The 24,751-nt window shown below is 55.8% G+C and overlaps 1 protein-coding gene and 1 long non-coding RNA gene across 5 annotated transcripts in view; one reads left to right on the top strand and one right to left on the bottom strand.

Moving 5' to 3' along the window:
* The window catches only part of RGS9 (regulator of G protein signaling 9), a 73,595-nt gene that overhangs the window by 30,565 nt on the left and 18,279 nt on the right, over positions 1 to 24,751 (top strand). For all 4 annotated transcript variants that reach the window (XM_060395082.1, XM_060395081.1, XM_060395080.1 and 1 more), the window contains 6 exons: positions 3,850 to 3,931; positions 7,292 to 7,354; positions 17,794 to 17,823; positions 18,495 to 18,556; positions 19,851 to 19,964; positions 22,006 to 22,121. In XM_060395082.1, coding sequence (XP_060251065.1) covers positions 3,850 to 3,931; positions 7,292 to 7,354; positions 17,794 to 17,823; positions 18,495 to 18,556; positions 19,851 to 19,964; positions 22,006 to 22,121 — 467 coding nt within the window. The remainder of the gene's footprint in view (positions 1 to 3,849; positions 3,932 to 7,291; positions 7,355 to 17,793; positions 17,824 to 18,494; positions 18,557 to 19,850; positions 19,965 to 22,005; positions 22,122 to 24,751) is intronic.
* LOC132657381 (uncharacterized) lies at positions 2,104 to 7,560 on the bottom strand. Its single transcript, XR_009595431.1, has 2 exons — positions 7,156 to 7,560; positions 2,104 to 6,373 (listed from the first exon to the last, which is right to left on the bottom strand). It is a non-coding gene; the product is annotated as an uncharacterized LOC132657381 (long non-coding RNA).

The following is a 24,751-nucleotide window of genomic DNA, read 5'->3' on the forward strand; positions in this document are numbered from 1 at the left end:
GGGCGCGTGGTAGGAGGACGGTGGGGGGGGGGCAGGGAGGGCGAGGAGCCGGGGTGGGGGGTGCCCGCCTGAAGCCGGAGCTGGCATAGAGAATGGCAGGAGTGAGGCTGGAGGTGTCAGCATCCAGACTGGGAGAGGGTACTCTACTCAGCACTGCTGGATGGTGAGCAGCCTCAGTTCACACGTCATGAGCTCAAAGAAGCTTATCTTTAAAAAAAAAAAAAATGTATCGGAGTGTAGTTAGAGAAGGAAATGGCACCCACTCCAGTATTCTTGCCTGGGAAATTCTATGGCCAGAGGAGCCTGGTGGGCTGCAGTCCACGGGGTCGCAAAGAGTCAGCACGACTGAGCGGCTCCACGATAACTGTTGTGTTAGTTGGGTGTGTGGCAAAGTGCATCATCAGTCACACACGCGCGTGCCCATCCTTTTAGATTCTTTCCTCATGTGGGCAGTACAGAGTCTCGGCTCGAGTTCCCTGCGCAGACAGTAGGTTCTTATTAGGTACCTAGTTTATACACGGTAGTGTGTGTCTGTCTTTTCTGATCAGCGGTTGTTACTGTACACAGATCACCCGGAAGCTTCGTGCTCCAAATGGCAACAGTTGTTTTACCTCTCAAGGACGTTTCCGTAGCTCTGGAATCGCGGGGACGGCTTAGTTGGAGGCTGTGAATCAGAGCCTCTCGTGAGGCTGCAGTCACGAAACAGTCACACGAGTAGCCAGGAAGTAAATGTAAAATGACACGTTGGGTCGTGAACTTTAAGGACACGGCTTGCGCACTCTCATGCAGAGTCAGGGATGGTCCCTGTGGTGCTTTTAAAATCTGTCCACAGTTCTGAGGGCTTCCCAGGTGGCTCAGTGGTGAAGGATTCACCTGGAGTGCAGGAGACCCAGGTTTGATCCCCGGGTCAGGAAGGGCCCCTGGAGAAGGGCCTGGCAACCCGCTCCAGTATTCTTGCCTGGAAACCCCATGGACAGCGGAGCCTGGGGGACCACAGTCCAGGGGCCACAGAGAGTGGGACCCTGCGGGCCTGAGCACGCACGGTTCGATGACCCCCGTCCACCCTGAGGGGGAGGGCTTGGCCTTCCCCCCTTCCTCCCCTCGGGGTCTCTCCAGGAGGTCCCTTGGCCTTCCTCACAGCATCAGGCATCTCACCGCCTACAGGTGGTCGGAGGCTCTGAGGGCAGATGCCACAGGGAAGGAGGGTGGCGGCTGCCCGCTTCCGTGGCCCAGCCTCAGAAGCTGCACAGGGCCGTCTTCCTGACGTGCTCTGTTGGTCAAAACAGCCGGGAAGCCCGCCCGGTCTCTGTGGGGGAGGACACAGACCCTCCTCACAGTGGGGGGACCCGCAGAGTTATGAGGTGCCGCAGCGGCCACCCCGATCCTTCGGGCAGCACACGGAATGTGTCCCTAGGGCTCACAGTGAGACTTGGGATTTCGTATTCATTTCATGACTCTTTCTCTGATATTTAGACCAGAAGCTATTCAAGGGCAGGACCATGTTTGTGTGTCACGCCGTTTGGCAAGACCATTTACTGGGTGACTTAAAGGGCAGACATTCATTTTCTCACGGGCCTGGAGGCGGGGAAGTCAGAGTTCACGGTTCTGCCAGGGTTTGGTTTCTGATGTTGCCTCTCTTCTCGGCTTGCAGATGGCTGGCGGCCTTTTTGTTGGGGGGGGGGGGCGGTGGGGAGAGGAGAGAGGCTGTCCAGTGTCTTCTGTTCCCGGGACACGAATCCTGTCCTAAGGGTCCCCACCCACATGACCTCATCTAACGGCTTCTAAACTCCAAGTGCTTCTTAAAGGCCCTGCTTCCAGGTACTGTCACACTGGGAGCAAAGGCTTCAGCACGTGAATTTCGGGGGAGAGTTGCTAACATTCAGACCTTCACAGTCTGGTTCTCCCAGTGCTTGGATCAGAGTTGAGATCAATAAATACAACATAAATGACTGTGAGAATGAGTGAATGACTGATCGATTAAGGGACACTTTTGCTTTAAATAAAGTGACAAACTAAGATAATTCCCCGCTCGCGGTTCTCTAGGAGCCCATTCTCCTCCAATAAGCTCCGTCGCAGACAAGCAAAGCCAGGGAGGACACAGCAGTAAGTCAGCCCTCGACTGTATTTCCAGGGCTGCCAGCGTCATGGAAAGTCCCCAGTGCCCCGGACCATCTGTGGTCCAGCTGCCTGGCTAGTTAACCCAGTAGAAGACCCACTTAGGTTGGCAAGGGGACAGTGTTTATAGTTAACTTCTGGAGGAGGTTGCAAAGCGCCCCACGGGAAGGGCCCTCCTCGCCCACCTTGCTCGCTGGGTGTTCTGAAGTTACTCAAACACGTGAGCTGGCACACGAACCTGCCGACCGAGTCTTGAGAGGGTGTGTGCGTCATCCTGCGTTGCCTGGGAGAACAGAGCCTCCCGGAGCAGAGCGCAGGTCGCCGTGGAAACGGTGCTGATGGGTCCACGGTGAGATAAGGAGCACGGCCTCATTTCCTACCTGTGATGGCGGGGGAGACTGCGATGGGAAGGAACACAAGTAACATTTCCCAGGAATCAGCTAGGGGGTTCAGGAAAACTCTGACTTGGCACAAATTCTCTGAAGCTGTAGAGTGGAAGAGACGCTGGAGAGAAGCCGGGACTCCCCGTGCAGGCTCTGAAGTTGCTGGCCGCCCCCTCCCTCGGACGTTGATGATGCTGTTTATCAGGGCAGGGAAAGTTCAGAAGCCGGGTGGGTGGATGTCAGCCCGGAAAGTCCTCCCTACTCCTGCAGGGGTGACGTGGGTGGGGATGATCAGACCCTCAGCTGGTCATGGGGGCCTTGATCGCCTCACGCCCCATGCTCCGGGGGGGAGCTGGACTCTGGGACCCATCCCCAGTTCAGGTCCCGCCTCTGCCCGCTGGTGGCCCCGTGACCCTCGGTGGGGGCTCAGCCTCTCTCTCTGCTTCAGTCCCTGGGCTGCAAGGTGAGGCTCGCTCACGGGGAGGATCTGATGAGTCAGTATGTGTAGAAGTTCTAAAAAAAAAAAAGTTCTGAGCAGGGAGCAGGGTACTCAGCACCTAAGTGTGGCATTGAAGTTTGCTTTTTTCATCATCATCATTATTATTATGGCAAATACAGCTTATCTGGGCAGATCCGGAGAGTGGTCTGGAATGGGGTCCATCAGGAAAGGGGGGTCCATCAGGAAGGGGGTCCATGGGGTCCATCAGGAAAGGGGGGTCCATCAGGAAAGGGGTGGTCCATCAGGAAGGGGGTCCATCAGGAAAGGGGGTCCATCAGGAAGGGGGGTCCATCAGGAAAGGGGGTCCATCAGGAAAGGGGGTCCATCAGGAAGGGGGTCCATCAGGAAAGGGGGTCCATCAGGAAGGGGGTCCATCAGGAGGGGGGTGCATCGGAGGGGGGTGCATCAGGAAGGGGGGGTGCATCAGGAAGGGGGGTGCATCAGGAAGGGGGTGCATCAGGAAGGGGGGTCCATCAGGAATGGGGTCCATCAGGAAAGGGGGTCCATCAGGAAGGGGGGTCCATCAGGAAAGGGGGGTCCATCAGGAAGGGGGTCCATCAGGAAAGGGGATCCATCAGGAAGGGGGGTCCATCAGGAAAGGGGGGTCCATCAGGAAGGGGGGTGCATCAGGAAAGGGGATCCATCAGGAAGGGGGGTGCATCAGGAAGGGGATCCATCAGGAAAGGGGGTCCATCAGGAAAGGGGGGTCCATCAGGAAAGGGGGGTCCATCAGGAAGGGGATCCATCAGGAAGGGGATCCATCAGGAAGGGGGGTCCATCAGGAAGGGGGTCCATCAGTGAGCAAGGGATGCGGCATCTTTCTGGCCTCCAACGTGGCTTGTGGCTTTTCAGGGCCGGGAAGGAGCGGAACAAAGTGGACCGCTGCGTGCTGGACTGCCAGGAGAAGGCGTACTGGCTGGTGCAGCGGTGCCCTGTGAGTACCCTCTCCTGGCTCACCCGCCTCCTCTTACGCCTGCCCCACCCATACTCCCCACCCACGTGCGGCTCATCTCTCTGGGCGGGAACTGAATCTGCAGGAGCTCAGTGTTGGCTCGGGTCCAGGGGCCTCTGGCTGGCAGAGGAAATTGACTGACTGGATGGAGTCTGCCCGCGGCCGCTCCGTTGGTGCCAGGATGGAGCGAAGTTCCCTAACGGAGGGACCGGAATGAGCCTGCCTTGTGTGAGGGCTGGGACTCGAAGCCTTGGGAAAAGAATATGAGAAGAGAAACCGCACTTCTCTGGGGCCCAGTGGTTAAGACTCTGCTCCGGGTGCGGGGGCTTAGGTTCACTCTCTTGTTGGGGAACTAAAATGCCACGCATTGCATAGTGCGGCCAAAAAATTAAAAGAAGAAGATGAGCAAAGAACTCGAGCCCAGGCCACGGCACGCATAGCGGAACCGGAGTCGCCTCGCGGGGGCCATGCCCCCGGTTCCCGCGCCGCCTCTCCCTTCCTCGTCTGGTCCGGTCCCGCTGGCGGGGGGCGCGAGGAGGGGGTGCGCGTGTGCTCAGCCTGGGGGTCCGAGCGCGGGGCTCGGGGGCGGTAAGAGGCCGAGAGAGACCCGCCGTGGCGGCCACGTGCCCTGTCGGCTCCTTCCGGGGAAGGCCGGCCTCGCCCCGCAGCGCAGCCGGGGCGGTGTCTGTTCCCGCCTGCGCCGGACCCGGATCGCTGCAGGCGAAGGGATTCGGAGAAGTCAGCTCTCCAGAACCGCGCTCCTCCTCTTCCGGAACCGAGTTCCCAGGACCAGAGTGACTGCGTCCCCCACGGTGTCCAAGCTCCTGGACTGTTTGAACTGGGAGCCCATCAGCGTCTGGCCGTTCCGCCCATTTTCTTTCTGGATTCAGAACAGAGAGCCCATGCGCGTTCCACCCGTGAAGGCGCTGTTGAGGACGCCGTGCTGGCCTGGGCTCCGCGCTAGGCCTCATGCGATTTCCTCCTCCTTCAGAAAAAGCTTCGTCCTCTCTTTGGCTGTCTCGGGTCCTCCCTGCGGCACGCGGGGCTTTTAGGCGGCGTGTGGGATCCTGTTCCCGACCGGGGACGGGAGCCGGGCCCGTGCGTTGGGAGCGCGGAGTCTTGGGCACGGGAGCAGCGGGCACGTCCCTGCGCGCACCTTCCTGCGTCACCTCTCGGCCGGGTGGGAGGCACTGCAATTAGTCTCGTTTGCTGATGAGGGAGCAGAGCCCCAGGGCTGGTGCCAACTCCCTGTGAGAGCGGGCGCCCGGCTCTCCCTCCCGCAGCGCTCCTCTGCCTCCCACGACAGCGCCACGTGGTCTCACTGGGCGCGCAAGGCCTCAGTCACCGCCTCAGGCCTGAGAGCATCACGAGACTGCTGCTCAGAGGCGCCTGCCCCCTCGTGGGTGGCCCTGGGGAGCTGTGTTCAGAACGAGGCCCGATGTGAAAGCACACGTGAACAGGCGTGAGCACATGTGAACAGACATGAGCACAGGTGAAAGACGCAAGCAGACGTGAGCACACGCGAGCAGACGTGAACAGGCGTGAGCACACACGAACAGACGTGAACAGGCGTGAGCACACGTGAAAGACGCGAGCAGACGTGGGCAGACATCAACAGCGTGAGCACATGTGAACAGACATGAGCACACGTGAACAGATGTGAACAGATGTGAGCAGACACGAAGCCGCTCTCACACCCCGGCCCCCTCCCGGCTGCCCCTCTCCATCGGAACTGGACCAGGGTGTCCCTGAATCTCTTCTCCCCGAGTTTTTTTTAAAACTCTCAGCCTCTCGGTGGCCTGGAGCGTCGGGATGAGGGCCGCGTCTTGTCTGAGGAGCATCCGCTTTGAAGGTCTGTCTTGGGCGGGGATGGAGCGATCTGACTGACAGGCCAGCAGCCCAGGCTGTCAGACAGTCTCCGGGAGCACTCATCGAGAGCGTCCGCCCTGGGCTGCACGCAGCTGGGCGGCTCCCCGTCTGCTGACGGCCACCGCTGCCCTTGTTTCCTGTGCCCTGACATCAGCTCTGAGGGGTCTCCATTCCAGCTGCCTCTGGGGTCCCAGAAACTGCATCAGAGTGTGGGTCAAGTGTGTGTGTGTGTGTGTGTGTGTGTGTGTGTGTGTGTGAGAGAGAGAGAGAGAGAGAGAGAGAGAGAGAGAGAGTGTAAGACTGCTTCCTGTCTCCCGGGGATGGGAGGTCCCAGATGGTTGCCTGCACCAAACAAACAGAGGAAGTGAAAGGCCTGAATCGCTGGCCCGGAGGAGTTCAGAGCTGGGGCAGGACTGGCCGGGGAGGCGGCCTGGTGGAGGCGGCAGAGCCGGAGACCAGCTCTGGGCCCGGCCTCTCCACCGTGATCTCAGGGTGGACACGAGGCCTTGCCTGGTGACAGCGACCCTCCGTTGTGAGCGTCCATCGTGTTAAATCCTACAAGAACCAGACAGACAGGAGGGGTCGTCTCTGGTTCTCAGCACAGAGAGAAGTCGTTTCCAAGATCCTCCCCCCAGCTGGGGGTCGGCAGGGTCCAGATCAGAACTTCTGGGTGCTTGACTGAAGCCCGGACTCTCCAGAGCAGTGAGCCGTGGAGCGCAGCAGTTGGGAGGCCCCTGTGCCAATCCCATGAACTCTGATCCAGTCTGTGTGTTAATCCATCCACCCATCCACCCCCCCCGCCCACCCATCCATCCACCCCACATCCACCCACCCACCCAACCTCCCATCCTTCCATCCATCCACCCATCTATTTATTTATCCATCTATCCACCCAGTCCCTTGGACTGCAAGGAGATCAAACCAGTCCATCCTAAAGGAAATCAACCCTGAATATTCACTGGAAGGACTGATGCTAAAGCTCCAATGTTTTGGCCACCTGATACAAAGAGGCCGACTCAGTAGAAAAGACCCTGATGCTGGGAAAGATGGAAGGCCAAAGGAGAAGAGGGTGGCAGAGGATGAGATGGTTAGACAGCATCACTGACTCAGTGGACGTGCATCTGAGCAAACTCCGGGAGATAGTGGAGGACAGAGGAGCCTGGAGTGCTGCAGTCCATGGGTCACAGAGTCAGACCTGACTTAGTGACTGAGCCAAACCACCACCCACCCACCCACCCATCCGTCCATCCACCCTCCCTCCCTTCCTCTGGGGATGCTATGGTGGACCCCAGAGGAAGGGGAAGGTGCCCCCCCCCAATCTGAGGAACCTTACATACCCCTGTAGCTCCCCACAGATTGGGCCACAACCCTCAGCTTGGTCTCACGATGGGCAGCTTGGCCAGAATCCAAAGTTGATCAGAAACTGGAGACTCTCGCTGCAGTGGTCCTTACACTGATTTTTCCCTCATTCAGCCAGGAGTGAACAACGTGCTGGACTACGGCCTGGACCGAGTGACTAACCCAAATGAAGCCCAGGTAAACCAGGTCAGTCTCTGCTGCGCATGTTGGGCGAGGCCTGGGCCCGGGGGTCTTAGGCTGGGCAGGTGGCCGTGTGGCGTTGTCTGTCTGTGTCTGTAGGGCAGCGGAACCTCTGCCCTGAGACGGCCCGGGAGCGGAGGCCTGTGCGCACTGTGGTGTCAGAGACGGGAGGCCAGGGCAGGGGTTCTGGTCAGGAGAGTGGGCGTGGGCAGGCCAGGGCAGTGGGGTCTAATGGTTGGTTTTCAGACTCCTGAATCACTTCCCTCTTTGAAAGTCTGATGAAACTTATCAACCCGTGTCAGCCGGAGAGCCACAGACAGGCCTTTTGCAAGCCGCTTCTACCAGTTCCCTTCCCCCTCAAAGACAGTAGGCTCCAGGCTCACAACCCTTGAGTCAACTTTCGGTTTAAACCTTAATCCACACGACAGGACCTGGTCCCTCCACTTTCTTTTGCATCTCAGTCGGGTGGGATCTTTGCTTTTTTTTTTTTTTTAAAGGACAGCTGATGATGAACTGTTTACTATGATGGGTTTTTATTTAAGGAAATGTGGTTCAGAAGCTGCTGAAACAGAGGGCACCCCGATTAGGGTTTCCCAGGCATGGCACAGTTATTTGGGGCAGATAGTTCTGTGGGGCTATCCTGTGCCTTGTGGGGTGATCCGAAGCACCCCTGGCCTCCCCCACTGGATATCTGTAGCTCCGAGCATCTCCCTGATGCCTCCCAGTCCTGATGATCCAGAGTGTCTCCAGACATCATCTGGTGGCCTTGGGAGCCAAGACTGTCCAGGCTGAGAACACAGGTCCCAGTAAACCAGCCTATCCCCACTTAAACTAGCTGTGGACGGCTCCCTTGCTCTCTGTCCACCGCTGAATTTGGCAGCAAGCAGCCAGGGGCCTTGTTAGCCTCGTGTGTGTCACCTGTAAGCCTCGGCGGTCCCTGGAAATGCTGGTAGGAAGTCTGACTTGTATTCTTAGCCCACGGGGACCCTCACCAGTGCGTACAGGTTTTGGCTGGGGTCCACATGGAGGGCGTCCATACGCAGAGGACACCCCTGGGACTCCACTGGGCCCCCTGCCCCTAATTCAGAGCCCCCCTCCCTTGATACATGTCTGGCACCGTCAGCGGCCTTTTCCACATTCCCTGTGTCAGATGACAGATAATTGCCCAGGCCTTGGTTGCCATGGAAACAGCATCATCAAGGAAAATACTGAACAGGGCTGGGAGATTTGCTCTTTTGTGGATGCTGGCAGCTCTGGACACCTGTGTGGCCTGGAGGAGGGCATGTGGAGGGGAGGCCCCCACTCAGCCCGACCAGCCACACACCGACCAGCCACACACCGCACATGTGTGTGTGCATGTGTGCCTGTGTGTGCCTGTGTATTGTGTCTGTATCTTTCTGTGTGTATGGTATGTGGATATGCATGTCTCTTGTGTATATTGTATGAACGTGTGTGTATTTTATGAATATGTGCATGTGTGTTTGCATTATGTGTGTGTATGTGTCTGTATGTGTGTATTATGTATGCGTGTATATGTATGTGTGTGACTCTATGTGTGCATGCATGTGCACGCGTGTGTGTGTGTTGGGTGTGGATTGTGTGGATGTATGTGTATTTGTGTACATGCGTATTGTATGTGTCTCTGTGTGTATTGTGTGTATATATGTGTGTGTCTGTGTGTGCATGTATTATGTGTGTACATGTGTGGTGTGTGTATGTGTGTGTTGTATGTATGTATGTGTATTGTGTGTGTGTATTGTGTGTATGTGTGTCTCTGTATGTGTGTATTATGTGTGTACATGTGTGGTGTGTGTATGTCTCTGTGTGTATGTGTGTGTTGTATGTGTGTATGTATGTGTATTGTGTGTGTCTGTGTGTATTGTGTGTATGTATGTGTGTATGTGTGTGTATTATGTGTGTGTGTGGTGTATGTCTCTGTGTATGTGTGTGTTGTATGTATGTATGTGTATTGTGTATGTGTGTCTCTGTGTGTGTGTATTATGTGTGTGCGTGTGTGGTGTATGTCTCTCTCTGTGTGTATTGTGTGTATGTATGTGTGTATTATGTGTGTGGTGTGTGTATGTCTCTGTGTGTGTGTTGCATGTATGTGTGTATGTGTATTGTGTGTGTCTTGTGTGTATATATGTATGTGTGTGTATGTATGTGTGTATTGTGTGTGTGCGTGTGTGGTGTATGTCTCTCTCTGTGTGTGTGTTGTATGTATGTATGTGTATTGTGTGTGTCTGTGTATTGTGTATATATGTATGTGTGTCTGTGTGTGTGTATTGTGTGTGTGTGCGTGTGTGGTGTATGTGTATTGTGTGTGTCTGTGTGTATGTATGTGTGTCTCTCTGCGTGTTATGTGTGTGCGTGTGTGGTGTGTGTCTCTGTGTGTATTGCATGTATGTGTGTATGTGTATTGTGTGTGTCTTGTGTGTATATATGTATGTGTGTGTATGTATGTGTGTATTGTGTGTGTGCGTGTGTGGTGTATGTCTCTCTGTGTGTGTGTTGTATGTATGTATGTGTGTGTATTGTGTGTGTCTGTGTATTGTGTGTATATATGTATCTGTGTCTCTGTGTGTGTGTGTTGTATGTATGTATGTGTATTGTATCTGTATTGTGTGTGTCTGTGTGTATTGTGTGTGTGTATGTGTGTGTATGTATGTGTGTGTATGTATGTGTGTGCATGTGTGGTGTATGTCTCTGTGTGTGTGTTGTATGTATGTATGTGTATTGTATCTGTATTGTGTGTGTCTGTGTGTATTGTGTGTGTGTGTATGTGTGTGTATGTATGTGTGTGTGTTGTGTGTGTGCGTGTGTGGTGTATGTCTCTCTGTGTGTGTGTTCTATGTATGTATGTGTATTGTATGTGTATTGTGTGTGTCTGTGTGTATGTATGTGTGTCTCTCTGCGTGTTATGTGTGTGCGTGTGTGGTGTGTGTCTCTGTGTGTATGTGTGTGTTGCACGTGTGCGTGCATGCATGTGTCTTGAGTGTGTGTGTGTGTCTGTGGCAGAGGCGGGCCCTCTGGCTCTGGCCGTGGCGGGATGGCTGAGATGCTGAGTGAGCGGCCTCAGGGGGCTGCTCTGAGGGCGGCTCCCTGGGGTGGCCAGCCCCTCCTGGCTGAGGCAGGGCCCTGAGGGCCTCTTTCTGGGCAAAGGCAGGCGGCGCACTCCTCCTGGAGCCCAGCTGAGGCTGGGGAGGCTGCGGCCGCGGTGCCGGGGGCGGGGGCGCCGAGGGGTAGGGGGGCGGGGGGGGCACCGGTGGGCGTCATAGCCGAGCACCCACTGTCTGTCTGTCTCTCTCCCACCAGCTCCCCTCCTCCGTCTGCACCCGGGCTGCCCTGGCGCCTTAAGAAGAAGAAAGACTTGAAACTCTCCTGCCCGAAAGCCCGCCCCCGGCCCTCCCCCCAGGCCCGAGGCCCCCGGCCCTCCCCCCAGGCCCAGGGCGGGGGTGTGTGTGCCCCATCCTGCAGCTGGACCCAGGGTCCCTGCTTGTCTGGCCCAAGCGCAGGGTGCAGGGAGCGGGCAGCGTGGCCCAGGGGCTGGGTGTCCAGAGGCGTCGGATTTCTGCCTCGCTTCAGAGACCGTCTCCCTGCACTGGTCTGAAGAGGGCTCATTGCTGGCAGTTCGTAAATTCTTGGAAAGACCTCTTTTCCTTAAACAGAGGCAGATGACCCAGAAACTGTAAACACCCTGGAGAGAGGACAGAGGCTGGGGTTTGGCAGGTGCCCGGGGCCCTGGGGGACCGTGTGCCTCAGGCTGGTGGTCACGGAGGCTGCCCAGCCTGAGGAGGAGCCGACCGGAGTGGGGTGGCCCAGGGAGCGGGTCCTCTTGGTCCCGCCACCCCGGCGGGTGGGGTGCCCTAATCTCAGAGAGCATCTGTCCCCACGGGGAGCAGGCTGAGTGGCGGCCCGCCCCAGCGTGGCTGTGGGCAGTGGTGCCGGGGCCGCCCCCCGGACTCCAGCAGGGTCTCCAGGTCGTTCTGTGACGAGGGCCGGTGGGAGCTCTGACATCAGGGTGAGGCCCCCTCCCCGCTTCTGCAGTTGTGTCATCTCGGACAAGCTGTGGCTCAGGCAAGCTCTAGAGCTCAAAGCCTCAGTTTCATCGTCTGTAAAATGGGAATAAGGAGAGTGCCTCCTTCAGGGGCTGAGCGAGGTCATTTATGCCAAGCGCCTGCAGAGGGAGCGGCGCGTGCGCACACTGGCCGCAGCGGCGCCCACTGCTGTCATGACCCTCTCTCTGCTGCCGGAGGGGAATCTGTGGGGCCCGGAGACCCTCGGCCCTGTCTGGGGGTCTCCCTCACCCCAGGTGTCCCCGTTCATCCTCCTTTCTTCTCATCCTTCTGCCCTGACTGTTGGCAGCGGAGGCAGGCACACGCCAGCCCCGCCGCCCTGCCTGGCCCCGTGGACGGCTGCGGAGAACAGCGCCGTCCACACCGGCGGCCACTCCGGCCTTTGGGGGAAGGGCAGACACGTGGCTCCACGGTCACGGGCTGTGCCCTGCGGAGCTCTGGCCAGGAGCCCTCCGTGAGCAACACCCCTCGCCCCGTGTGTCCCCGCCAGCTGGGGACAGACAGCTGTCTTCCTCTGGCTCCTATGTGACCTGCGGTGGCCAGGGTATCCCTGGGTGCCTCGCCCCAGGGGCTCCGTGTGGACTCTGTGAGCGGCTTGTGATGTGGAAGCTCTGGCGTCTGTGTTCACAGTTGGGGACACAGGCACAGGGGGTGGGCTGCCCGTCCCAGACACACTCTCGGGGCTGGTGAAGCCCGGTGAGAGCTGACGGGCCCCCAGCCCCCTCTGGGTCTTGTTGATGAGTCCCAGGGTCCGCTGCACGGCTTCTGGAAGCTTCGCTGGAGTTTATTCTCTTCTCCCAGCAGCGTGGTGAGAGAGGTCACGCCAGTTCCGTTTTGTGGAGAGACTGAGCCGTCTGCCCAGGCCGGGCCAGCCGGGGGTCGTGTGGGTCCTCACGGTTCTGTAGCCGCTGCCCCTCTGGGTACCGCCTCCCCATCCCCAGCCGCGGTCCTGCGCCCGGCGCTCCCTCATGGCAGGGTCTGTGCTCAGGACCCCAGCTCTACGCTCAGCAGGCCCGCGCTTGCCCTGATGCTCTGCTGTTCTAGAACCTTCTCTAGGTCCCTGGTCCCCTGGAAGCTGTGCGGTCAGTCCCGCCCCCATCGGGAAGCACACTGCGGGACAAGGACTCCTTCCGATGCTCACAGCCTCGGACTCTCGTCTCCTTGGACGGCTGGCCGCCCCCTTCTCTTTTCCGGTCCGTTTTGCCTGAACCGCTTCCGCTCTCGGATTTCCCGGTTTCCGGCTTTTGACTTCCTCTGCTCTCACCACTGGGGCCCTGTTCCCGGCGTCCCTGGGGTCCTCCCCACCTTATGTTTCACTCCGCGGCTTGCCCGGCCCTCCCCTCTGTTTCTGCACAGATCCCTGCCTGATTGCCTGTCCCCAGGGTCGCTGCTCATCCCTCCCCGGGGTTGCCCAGCCTCTGCCCTCGTCACCCCAGGGCATGACCTTGAGCCCTCCTGCCCTGGACCATCGTCTGCAGCCTGCATCTGGGTCTCAGGGCCGGCACGCGGGCCACAGGGCTGTGTGTAAACAGGCTCTGGACGTGTCCCTATTTGGGCAACTCTGGAAAAATCCCAAGTCAGAATTTGGGGAATGCCGAGAATGCTAAGATTCCTCGGGTGGGGTGCTCCTCCTTTGACAGCGTCCTCCCTGGGCTGAGGAATAAACAGGTGACTTCACTCCCGGAGGGCCAGCTGTGGAGACAGTGGGGTTTGTGCGTGCCTTCCACGGTGCAAGACATGTTTATCTCTAGTCTTACCATGAGATGGCTTTCTCAGAATTGCTTAGAAATATGTGTGTGTACTTTTTAATGGGATATCCTGGTGGCTCAGATGGTAAAGAGTCTGCCTGCAATGTGGGAGACCCGGGTTCGATCCCTCTGTTGGAAAGATCCCCTGGAGAAGGAAATGGCAACCCACTCCGGTACTTTGCAATAACTGCACTTTGATTAAATGTTTCTTATGACCTTTCCTGCTTCCCTGGGGGCTCAGAGGGAAAGAACCCACTTGCCAATGCAGGAGACTTGCAGGAGACGCAGATTTGATCCCTGGGTCGGGAAGATCCCCTGAAGGAGGAGTGATAGCCCACTCCAGAATTCCTGCCTGGAGAATCCCATGGACAGAGGAGCCTGGTGGGCTGCAGTCCACAGAGTTGCAGAGTCAGACATGACTTAGCGACTGAGCGCACACACAGGCACGGCCTTTTCTGTATTGATAGTAACCATCGTATTGGTAGGTCTGTGAGGCTTAACAAAATGCAGGAAGCCCAGTTAGGTTTAGATTTCACGTGCGCAGCAGATCCCTCTGTTGGTGTGACTGTGTCCCCGGTATTGCCTGGGCATCCTGATGTGCCTCCTGACTGGGGCTAAAGTGGTACCTGCACGCTCTTGGCAGAAGCATCTGAGCCCTCATCAGCAGCCAGTGCTTAGGGTCCCGCCCCACACCAGTCACTCTGGATTATGTCACTCAGTCCCCCTTTTCTGTCCCTCTTTACAGATGAGAAAGCAGAGGCTTTCAGATGCCAGGTAACTTATCCAGAGTCAGGTAGCCAAGAAGTGACAGAACCGGGATTTTGACCTTTCTGACCCAGAAGGTCAATACTCTTTTAATGACCCCCATCCTGTCGAATTCTCTCTCTGTCTTTTCAGAGAAGTTCAGAACCTCTCCCCTACTGCCAAGATACACACTCTCCAGACAGGAGAGAGACTCCCTGTATGTTAGCCTAGAGAAGGCAGGTCCCATGGACAGAAGGTTGTTTTTTTAAATGATAATTTTTTTTAATAGTTGGGCTTCCCAGGTGGCGCTAGTGGCAAAGAACCTGCCTGTCAATGCAGGAGACACAAGAGACGCGGTTTCTGTCCCTGGGTCGGAAGACACCCTGGAGAAGGAAATGACAACTCCAATATTCTTGCCTAGAGCTTCCCACGGACAGAGGAGCCTGGTGGGCTGTAGTCCATGGGGTCGTCAGAGACGGCTGAAGCGGCTCAGCAGGCGCGCAGCAGCGTGAAAGTGTTGATTCTATGCTGAGCGACGAAGTGAGCCAGCGCACCTGTGTCCCCTCCCTCCTGACCTCCTTCCACCCGACGGTGGACATCAGTTTTTAAAGTTAGAAATAAACGCTGACGTCCGTGCGGGTGGTCCAGGGTGGAGGTGGACAAGCTCTTAGACCCCAGGGAACCCGCTGCAGTCTGATTCCCAGGAGATCGCTGGTAGTTTGGGGGAACCAGAAAGCCCACAGCAAGCCCAGCGCCCTGAAAGGATAGTGAAGTCAAGAAGGGAATTAAAATATAAAAAAGTTTAACACCCTGAAGACCGAGAGAGTGGCCCCAGAAACAGCAGGTATTAGGCCGAACTGAGACCACACGGTAGACTAGAAGTAAGTGTGCTTGTGGCCGGGGCTGTGTGAGGACAGCCCCCGGGGCCCAGAGGCCGTGGGCAGGCTGGGCTGCGCCTCTCGTCCGCGGCTGCCCACACAGGGCGCAGGGCCAGGAACAGTGGCGCATCCTGGGGCCTGGGCACCGAGGGAGGGTGTCTGAGGCCCTGCCCGCGGGGCACCCGAGCACAGTTGCAGGCGTTACTGACGTCAGTGTGTCTAGGCTCCAGCCTTGTTGAGATATTATTGGCGTTGTTACGTGTGTAAGGTTTCAGGGGGACAGTTCGTGGTTAGATGCGAATAGATACGGCAAAGTGAGTTCCACCGCTGATTCACACCTCCACCCTTGACTTTGTGGTGGAACAGTTAAGATCTGTGCTGTGCACAACATGTAATACAGCACCGTTAATATGGTCCTGGGCTGTGGGTTGGATCCTAGGTCTTCCTTCTCTTCCAGCTGGGAGTGTGTTTTACCGTCGTTTGCGTTAATTAAGGAGTCAGGCGGGTGTGTGCTTCCTCTTGGGTGGGGGCTCTCGCTTTTCTGTTTTCTGGTTTCGTTTGTGTTTTCTGGTTTCTTTCTGGCTTTGTTTTTTATTGGAGTGTAGCTGGTTTACAGTGCCGTGTTAGCCTCAGGTTTACAGCGAAGTGAATCAGTTAAATATGCACGTGTCTCCTCTTTTCTGGATTCTTTTACCACTCCAGACTGCTGAGCAGAGTTCCCTGTGCTGAGCAGCAGGCCCTCATTCTTTATCTGTTTTATGTGAAGTCGTGTCTCGTGGCTGGACGGGGCAGCCCATTCGGCACTAGCCTCAGTCTCAGGGCAAGCGAGGAACAGGTGAAGAGAACACACCATTTTCCGATTCTCCTGGGTCACTGCTCAGACTTGTTTGTTTTTGAACAGCCCTTTTTCAGCCTTTCTTGCTGTGGTCCTGTTTTCTCCTGGCCACACTGTGCTTCATGTGGGATCTTAGCTCTCTGACCGAGGATGGAACCCGAGCCCTCTGCAGTGGAAGCGCAGCCTTGGCCACCGGACCACCAGGGAAACCCCATTTCTCCACTTGCCAAGGTCACATCCGGGTTTGAATCCTGGTTCAGCCAGTTACCAACCAGGAGATGTCAGAACCTTGGTTTCCGAAAATTAGAATAATAAAACCTCCCTCCCTTTAACTTTCTAAGGGCTCAGAGAGGTGTAAATTGCTTTGTATAGAGCTAGGTGATTATTATCACACAAAAGTCCAACTTCTCTTTTGAGCAGAAGGCATAAACCAGGAGATACTCCTCTTAATCCACTTCCGCATGACTTGAACAGAAGCATCTGATTATATTAGATTTGCGTGCAAATCCACCCTGTCCCTGGGGTCCTTTTCCACCTGAAATGTGCTTCTTCTCACACAGCCCTGTGTTAGGAGAGCACAGGAACAGATATTAGCGTAACTGCCAAAATATTTGGGTCATTTGGAGAGTGTTCTCAGTTTTTTTAAGCAGAAAAATATTCTCTTAACCTTAAAATGCATCTCCATTTTTCTCAGCTTCCAGCACACAGCAGTCATCATGTGTCTTGTATTTAGTGAGCGTCTGCTCTGTGCCGCGGGTCATGCTCGGGAAGGTTAACATGGTCTTCCTGCTCCTCGTGGCGCCTGATGGGCGATGCGTAGATTAAGCAGAGAGGTGCAGAGGCAGTGTCTAATTACGGTTGTGAGGAGTCCGGGGAAGGCGGAAGTGCGTGTGGGGATGAGGGTCGGATCAGAGAGCTGTGCCTGAGCGTCCCTTCCTTCGCTGAAAAGTGTGTCCTTCTCATCTTTGACTGTGTCCGGTCTCGGTTTTGCCCGTGGCCCCCGGAGCGCACGGACTCTCTAGCTGTGGCGCAGGCACTCGGTTGCCTTGTGCCGTGTGGGATATCAGTTCCCTTAGCAGGGCTCGAAGCCACGTCCCCTGCACTGGAGGCTGGATCCCTAACCCTGAACCACCAGGGAAGTTACCCGTTGCCTTTCTGAGATCACTTGTCCTAGCTTCCGCCCCGAGAGAAGCAATCACATAAAAACAATTTATGATGCAAAGTTAAAAAAATGACCCAAAGTAGAAAGGAGACTCGTGTATGACGTTCCAGATCAGACCCTCCTTCATTCCTTGTCACTGGGCTCTGGCCCAGGACTTACTTCACTAGCTGGCTAAAGGAGATCCCGTTGTCCTTGGACTTTTCCAGGGGCGCAAACCTGGTGGGACTCAGCAGCACGGGTGTTAGCTGCCGGGACTGACACTCAGCTTGACACGTAAGAGTCACACCAGGTGGTCCCTGACACAACCAAACCTCGGAAAACTGGTTTTTGGAGCACCAGCTGCACCGAGCCTCCAAGAGTTGGATGGGGCAGACAAGTGGTACCAGGGATGCGTGTCAGATGGTAGGAAGGTTCAGGAGGAGGCAGGTCTGAGTGGTTTCCGGGAGCTTCCGGGATCCTAAACACGGGGCTCCTCTCTGAGTCACCCTTCCTCTGCTGTGAAAGTCTAGGCCGAGGAGGGAGCCCGAGGTGAGAGCTTCCACGTTATGGCTCCGCTCTGGGACTCAGCTTGCAGTGGAGGCTGGTCTTGAGTCTTTGAAGTGTGTGTTTTATTTTCAGTGGCGTGGCTTTTCCCTGAAACGTTGAGTACTGGTCAAGCGGCTAGTTCCCCATCGGATGGTCTGTAGGCGCTGTGGTGGATTGGGAGCAATCCTGAACTTGTCTTCAGTTCATCTTGGCTTTTAGGAGAGTAGGATAAAGTTATAGTGGCAAGGGACCCCCTCTGTCCCCAAGCCTCTCAGCTGATCTAACCTCCAGTAGTTGTGCAGAATAGGGTGGAATAAGTGGTGATGGGGAGACTCTGTCTTTTACGTAAAGAAATAAAAAGATGGGCCGTGTTCTCTTGGGGAAGGGTTTTTATGTTTCAAATGGGTATTTGGACTGTAATGATTTCATGACGTCTGTCTAATGGTTTTTGCTTCTTTGTTTTCACAGAAACAGACCGTTGTTTCTGTCAGGAAAGAGGTAATTAGCCTCCCAGTTTCAGGGAAGTTTGATTTTTAATCCTCAACAAATTACGTGCGCTTTGGGTTCCTGCTCTGCACTCAGCGATGAAATGAAAACCAGGTGTAGGGTTCAGACAGTTGTCTACAAGGTAATGGACGGCACAGAGCGCCGAGGCGTCTCCTGTAAGCTGTGCGGTTGAGCTGCTATGGGGACACGAAGCATCCTCCGAAGGCGCAGATCTGAGGGACGTGGGGTGGGTCCCGCACCCTGGATCCCGCTCACCGTCAGAGGAGCTCAGCGTCTGTCCTGGGTGACGGGCTGACCGCGTGGGCAGACCTCCTGTCCAGGGCCCGGGACAGAGCCCTGCGCCGTGATGGCCGTGGCGTTAGATCAGCTTCTGTGTGTCACAGGCGTCTGGGGAAATGCTAAGCCTTTGTCTCGGTTTAGAACTTTCATTTTTCCCAGGTGGTGTCTTTTCCAAAACGAACACACGATGAGTTAAGGCTGCTCATTTGGAGTTGGGGTCCCCTATGTGCTACAGACCTGAGCCCTGGGGTCCTGGGGGGCCGGCTTGAGGGGGTGGGATGGGGTGCTTTGATGGGGAAGCAGCTTCTGGTTCAGAGTCGCGTGTAGGTGTCAGTGTTGGCGACACCCCGGGCGGGGCAGTCTAACCACTGTGTCTCTTTCAGATCATGTATTACCGACAGGCCTTGATGAGGTCCACAGTGAAGTCGTCCGTGTCTCTCGGAGGGTAGGTCTCTAACCTGTTGCTCTTGCTGGGGTTGGCACAGCAGGTCATCAGGCAGGAGAACTGCCTCAAGGAGGGCTTGACAAGTCCTGGTTGGCTTGAGATTCCTAAGGACTGAAAGGGACAAAGCAGTCTCACAGGGATTAAGTTGGGTTGGGCTGTGGGTCAGGTGAGGGGTGAAGCGCTAGACAGTCTGTGGATGGGAACGTGGGAAGCGTTCACGGGCTAGATGGTATGGTTCACAGGTACTGATAAACATCCGTTGTTAACCTTTGATTAAAATCCAGTTGGGAGAAACTGGAAATTAATGTTTGATTTCTCAAACATTCAGGCTGTCTTAATCCAGTCTCCCAGAGGGCATTAGTACTCTGACCTGTTCCAGAAAGTCAGTCTTATGAAACCAAATGGACAGTCCATTAGGGGAGGCTCGAAGGCTGATGGACACTTTTGGACTCACTGTCTCGGAGCCTCATTCCCATAATTTCGACACCGTTAGTGTCTGGACCTGTGGGCACCTGTTTTTCCCCTTTGCTTCCCGCTCTTCCACGGTGAAGGTCTGGTGAGAAGTGGAGCCCGGGGCCTTGATCCACCCGGGACTGAGGACAGGGGCTCTGCGGTGTCTCTGGGGCACGGGTCCTGCTCCGCAGTCTCTCGTGGCGGTGGGCAGACTTCGTGGTGGGCGCCTCGTGTGTATATTACGGACGCAGTGCCCACCCTTAGGGTGAAGACCTCGCAGGTTTTTTCTGAGACCACCAGACACCGGGACACGCGTGGGTTCAGGAGGTCCAGCACAGCTAGAAGGGATTAGCGCTTGCCTGCGTTTGTCTCAGGGAGGCCACAGTGTGGGATAATGGGTCTGAACTCCCAGACGCGGGCATCTTTGACAGAGGGTGGGCCCCAAGGCGGTGACAGCCTCACTGAGTCTCCCCGGACCTCGTGCTTCCAAGATGGTGCCGAGACCCCTGTTTGAATGCGAGCAGGCTCAGCTTTGCATTGTGAAGGCTCGCGACCAAGGGCACAGAGGCCGTGTTTTAGGAACCAAGCACAGAGAAGTCACGGAGGAACCCGATCGGGAGACGCCGTTTCATTTCCTGATGAGAACAGGACGGATTTTGTTAAGCACCTGCCAGTCCTGAGAACTGTTAGTGTTTTTCTGAGAAGACAGTGATGAGCATGTAACCACATGGACGGAGTTGGAGGAGGGCAGGCTGGTCAACCGGCCTGAGTGTTGGTTTATTTGGTCTCTGGGGTGTTGGACTTCTAGGAAATCACTTGTTTGGTTTTTTTTGCTTTTGAGGATCGTTAAGTATAGTGAGCAGTTTTCATCCAATGACGCCATCATGTCGGGCTGCCTCCCCAGCAATCCTTGGATAACGGACGACACCCAGTTCTGGGATTTAAATGCCAAACTGTACGTACTCAAGATATGTGTGTTCTTTTAAAAGAAACTTTTCACGTTATAATTTTCATGTCATAGAATTCATCCACTTAAAGTGTACGTCTCAGTGATTTTGACTATATTCATAGACTATATTGACTATATATTGACTATATATATTTGACTATATTTTGACTGTATTTTCAGTGACTTTGACTATATGCATAGAATCATGCACCTGCCACGGGTCAATTTCGAAAACATTTTCATCAGCCCAATAAGAACCCCCTGCCCTTTAGATTCCACCTGCAATGCAGGAGACACAGGTTTGGTCCCTGGGTCGGGAAGGTCCCCTGAGAAGGAAATGGCAACCCGCTCCAGTCTTCTGGCCTGGAGGATCCCATGGAGAGGAGCCTGGCGGGCTACAGTCATGGGGTCACACAGAGTCAGACACGACTGAGCGACTCAGCACACAGCCTTTGCTATCACCCCAGGCCCCCATCCCTTAAGCCCCTCCTGCCCTCCTCAGCCACTAAACTGCCTGTCTCTCCAGGTTTGTCTCTTCTTCGAGTTCATATAAGTGGAATGGCACAATATGAGGTCTTTTGTGATTAGCTTTTTTCCCTTAGCGTGATGCCTTCAAAGTTTATCCATGTTGAAGCAGATATCAGTACTCAATTTCAACTTATGGATGACAAGTATTAATTGTACGGATAGACCACATTTTGTTTATCCGTCCATCAGCTGGCGGACGTTCAGGTCGTCTCTGCCTTCTAGTGGTTGTGAATGTGCTGCTGTGAACATTCATGGGCTCGTTCTCCTGGGGACATGTATTTTTCATTTCTCGGGGTGTGTGCCTAGGAATGGAGCTGCTGGGTCAAAGGGTAACTCTGTTTTAACAATACAGAGATTGTTTTTGGAAAGAAAACAGTCATCTCTATGGCTTTCCATTCTCGATTTCTAATTAGAGTGGAAATAAGTTCCGGGAAGGCAGAGCCCCTCACCTGCCTTGGGGAATTACACCACTCATCCCTTCGCCGTTTGTGAAACTTGAGGGGTTGCTGCTGCATAATTCTGCTGTTTGGAAGAGGAGGCAAAGGCCGATCGACAGAGGAGAAAAGCCAAGCTGATACAGGAAGCAAGAAGGGGAGGTGGGGGGAGGACGGGCATGGCCGGGGCGTGGGAGCAAACCACGGGCAGCTCGGTGCCACGGCCGCCGCCTCAGGAGGCCTGCGGAGCACCCCGGGCTCAGACCCAGCCTGGTGAGCAGGTCTGGGGGGCGCCCTTTCCCCTCCTACACGTGGCCCCGTGGCCAGCTGACGGGGCAAGGAGGGCGCCTGTGGGAGTCGGGGGTCAGCTGCAGGGCCCAGGACTCTGGAGCCATCTGGCTGTGAGGATGGTTTCCTTCAGCCTTTGCGTCTCTCCCAGTGTATCGAACAAGAGCTGTTGTTGGGGTTTAGTCGCTCAGTCGTGTCCGACTCAGACCCCACGGACGCAGCACGCCAGGCTTCCCTGCCCTCCATCTCCCAGAGCTTGTTCAAATTCATGCCCATCGAGTCGGTGATGCTATCTAACCATCTCATCCTCTGTCGTCCCCTTCGCCTCCTGCCTTCAATCTTTCCCAGCATCAGGGTCTTTTCCAATGAGTCAGTTCTTCGCATCAGGTGGCCCAAGAGTACTGGAGCTTCAGCTTCAGCATCAGTCCTTCCAGGGAATATTCAGGGTTGATTCCTTAGGGTGGCCTGGTTTGGATAAGAGAGGCCCCCTGAACCTGGGCCTGGTGTGGCGGCCGCCCTCACCTCCGCAGGCTGTGGAGGTGTGCGTGTCCCTCTGTTCTGAAGGGTTAGCGGGGCGCCTCCCCGACACCCCCACCCGGGCTGCCAGCTCCTGACCCCAGACCCAGGGGCCGTGTCTGAGGCTGCATTTTCTGAGCAGGGGGTTACTTGGCTTGTCTGTGTAGGGATGGGGGAGGGGACGCGTGGAGGTTAGCGGGGTCGAAGCCCCTCACCCCACGCAGGTCGCCACTTGGCACAGCCCAGGTGTCTGGAGAACTTACATGCTGTGGTCCTTGCAGGGTGGACATCCCAACCAAGATGCGGGTGGAGCGCTGGGCCTTCAACTTCAGCGAGCTGATCCGGGACCCCAAGGGTCGGCAGAGCTTCCAGCACTTTCTCAGGAAGGAGTTCAGTGGTGGGTCTTTGATTTTTTTTCCTTAATAGAAGCATTTGCTTTTGGAGACACTCCTGTACGTCTAGCCCGGGGCTGGAGGATGCTGGCCGGTGTGTTCAGGGCTCTGCTCCGGCCAACTCTTGGTGGGAGCTTTCTGGACCCGCCCCCTCCTTGGGCTCCCTGGCAGGGGGGTCGCTTTGCTCACGGAAGCCGTGTGAGCTGTGACTCTCCTCCCCAGCGCCCCATCCCTCTGGCTGCCGGCACCTGCTCACCCTAAGCCCCGGGTCACCCGGTCACGAGCTCCCAAGTCCGCCACCGCCACGCGCCTGGCTTTCTTCAGTGCGGGGTGCCCTGGCTGTTAATTCAGCTCGCCTGGACCCCATCCCCATTGGGTCCTTTCTAATTGGTTTGGGGTGGACTCTCTTAAGCTTTGGTAACTCCGCGAGTGACTGTAACATGTGGCCCCGATCAAGGACCACCATCTCAGCTCCCAACCTGCTTCCTTAGAAGATGCAGGTTCAGTGGAGTGGGGGGGCTGGGGGGTCTAATGCCTGATGAGCTGCGGTGGAGCTGAGGAAGTAACAATAGACGTAAAGGGAAAGCGTTGGTCACTGAGTCGTGTCCGACTCTTTGCGACCCCGTGGACTGTAGCCCACCAGGCTCCTCTGCGCATGGAATTCTCCAGGTGAGAATACTGGGGTGGGGTGCCGTTTCTTTCTCCTGGGGATCTTCCTGGCCCAGAGATGGAACCCACGTCTCCTGCGTCGCTGGTGTATCCTTTACCGTCTGAGCCGCCGGGGAAGTGCGTGGCCATAAAGAGTACAGTGAATATAACACCCTCGAATCGTCCTGAGACCATCCCTCCCCCTCCTGCCCCCAGTCCACGAGAAAGCTGTCTTCCCTGAAATGGGTCCCTGGTAGTGAAAGGCTGGGGACCACTGGTGGGCCCGCACTTCATGTCCCGGCCTTGGGGGCCCTGCAGCCTCGTGGATACGGCGTGCAGGGAGGCGCGTGGGAGAAGCGGAGGCCAGGCTGGGGCCCCGTCCCGCGGGCGGAGCATCCCGTGGCTTCACCAGCTGCTCCGGAATCCTGGCTTTCGTGGTTCTCTTACTTCTCGCCAGGTCCCGAGCCCCGGGGCACCCTTGCCCCTCCCTTGCTCCCCGAGACCCACTGGCCTGTGGGTTGCACCTGAAACTACCCCACGGGACGTGCCATGAGCCTCTTTGCCCGCCTGATGTGGCAGATTACGTTCTAATAGGGATTCTGGAAAAGCCTTTTCTCTGACTGAGCCTGGTTGCCAGGATGTAATACACCCAGAGATGGAGAGGGGGCTACTTAGGCCAGAAGCACCGGGTGAGGAAGTGGGCTGGGTGCCATCTAGTGGCCTGCTGACGAACCACACCCTGAGTTGATCCCACCCACTCCTTACAGATTTCCCTGGTGGCCCAGACAGTAAAGCGTCTGTCTACAATGCGGGAGACCTGGGTTCAATCCCTGGGTTGGGAAGAACCCCTGGAGAAGGAAACGGCAATCCACTCCAGGACTATTGCCTGGAAAATCCCATGGACAGAGGAGCCTGGTAGGCTACAGCCCATGGGGTCGCAAAGAGTCGGACACGACTGAGCGACTTCGCTTTCACTCCTTACTTGGCATCAGTGAGGATTCACCTCTGTGATTTCCTGGCTGTTATTGAAAAAAAGAGCGCTATTGATGATCTCTGGACGACATTCCCACGGCTTCTGGTACAGGCAGAGCAAGTAATCAGTCCATTTCATTAAAATTTTAAAAATGGAGATATGCTTCAGGTGTTATAAATCCAGACCATATAATCCACCTGCCCTTTTAAAGTGTGCAGTTCTGTGCTCTGTATTAGACTCACATAGTTGCACAGCAGTCACCACCGTGTAACTCTAGAACACTGTCAGTGCCCTGAAAAAGGAACCCCGACCCATGGGAGTCAATTCCCTATTCCTCTGCCTGCCTCTCTCCCCACAGCCCCCTGCCCCAGTCCTAGGCGACCACTGATTTTCTATTTTCAGGGATTTGCCTGTTTGGGACATTTTCTATTCATGGAATTGTACAGTGTGTGGCTCGCTGTCTTCTTTCACTTAGGATAGTATTTTGGAAGTCTTTCTGTGTTGGAGCGTGTAAGGATGCGTCATCCTTTTTTCATGGCCAAATAATATTCCATTTGTGCTTTTGTGGTGGCTCAGCAGCAAAAATCCGCCTGCCAACGCAGGAGACGTGGGTTTGGCCCTGGGTTGGGAAGGTCCCCTGGAGAAGGAAATGGCCAGGAGCTGCATCTAGTGTTCTGGCCTGGAGAAGCCCAGGGACAGAGGAGGCTGGCCGGCCGCAGTCTGTGGGGCCGCAGAGGAGTCGGACGCGACTTAGCGACTAAGCAACAGCAGCGCTCCACTCTGAAGATGCCAGGCTTTGTTCCCAGTCCGCAGGTGGCAGACATTTGGGTCGTTTCCGCTTTCTGGCCGTATGGACATCCATGTACACGCTTCTGTGTGCTCATTTATTCACGCTGATAAAATATGCATACGACTTGCCATTGTAACCATTCTAAGTGTCGAGTTCAGTGAAATTAACCGTCACTACCATCCATCTCCAGAACTTTTTAATCTTTCCAAACTGAAACTGTCCCC

The sequence above is a fragment of the Ovis aries genome, chromosome 11, assembly GCF_016772045.2.
Source record: "Ovis aries strain OAR_USU_Benz2616 breed Rambouillet chromosome 11, ARS-UI_Ramb_v3.0, whole genome shotgun sequence".
In the NCBI taxonomy this organism is placed as follows: Eukaryota; Metazoa; Chordata; class Mammalia; order Artiodactyla; family Bovidae; genus Ovis; species Ovis aries.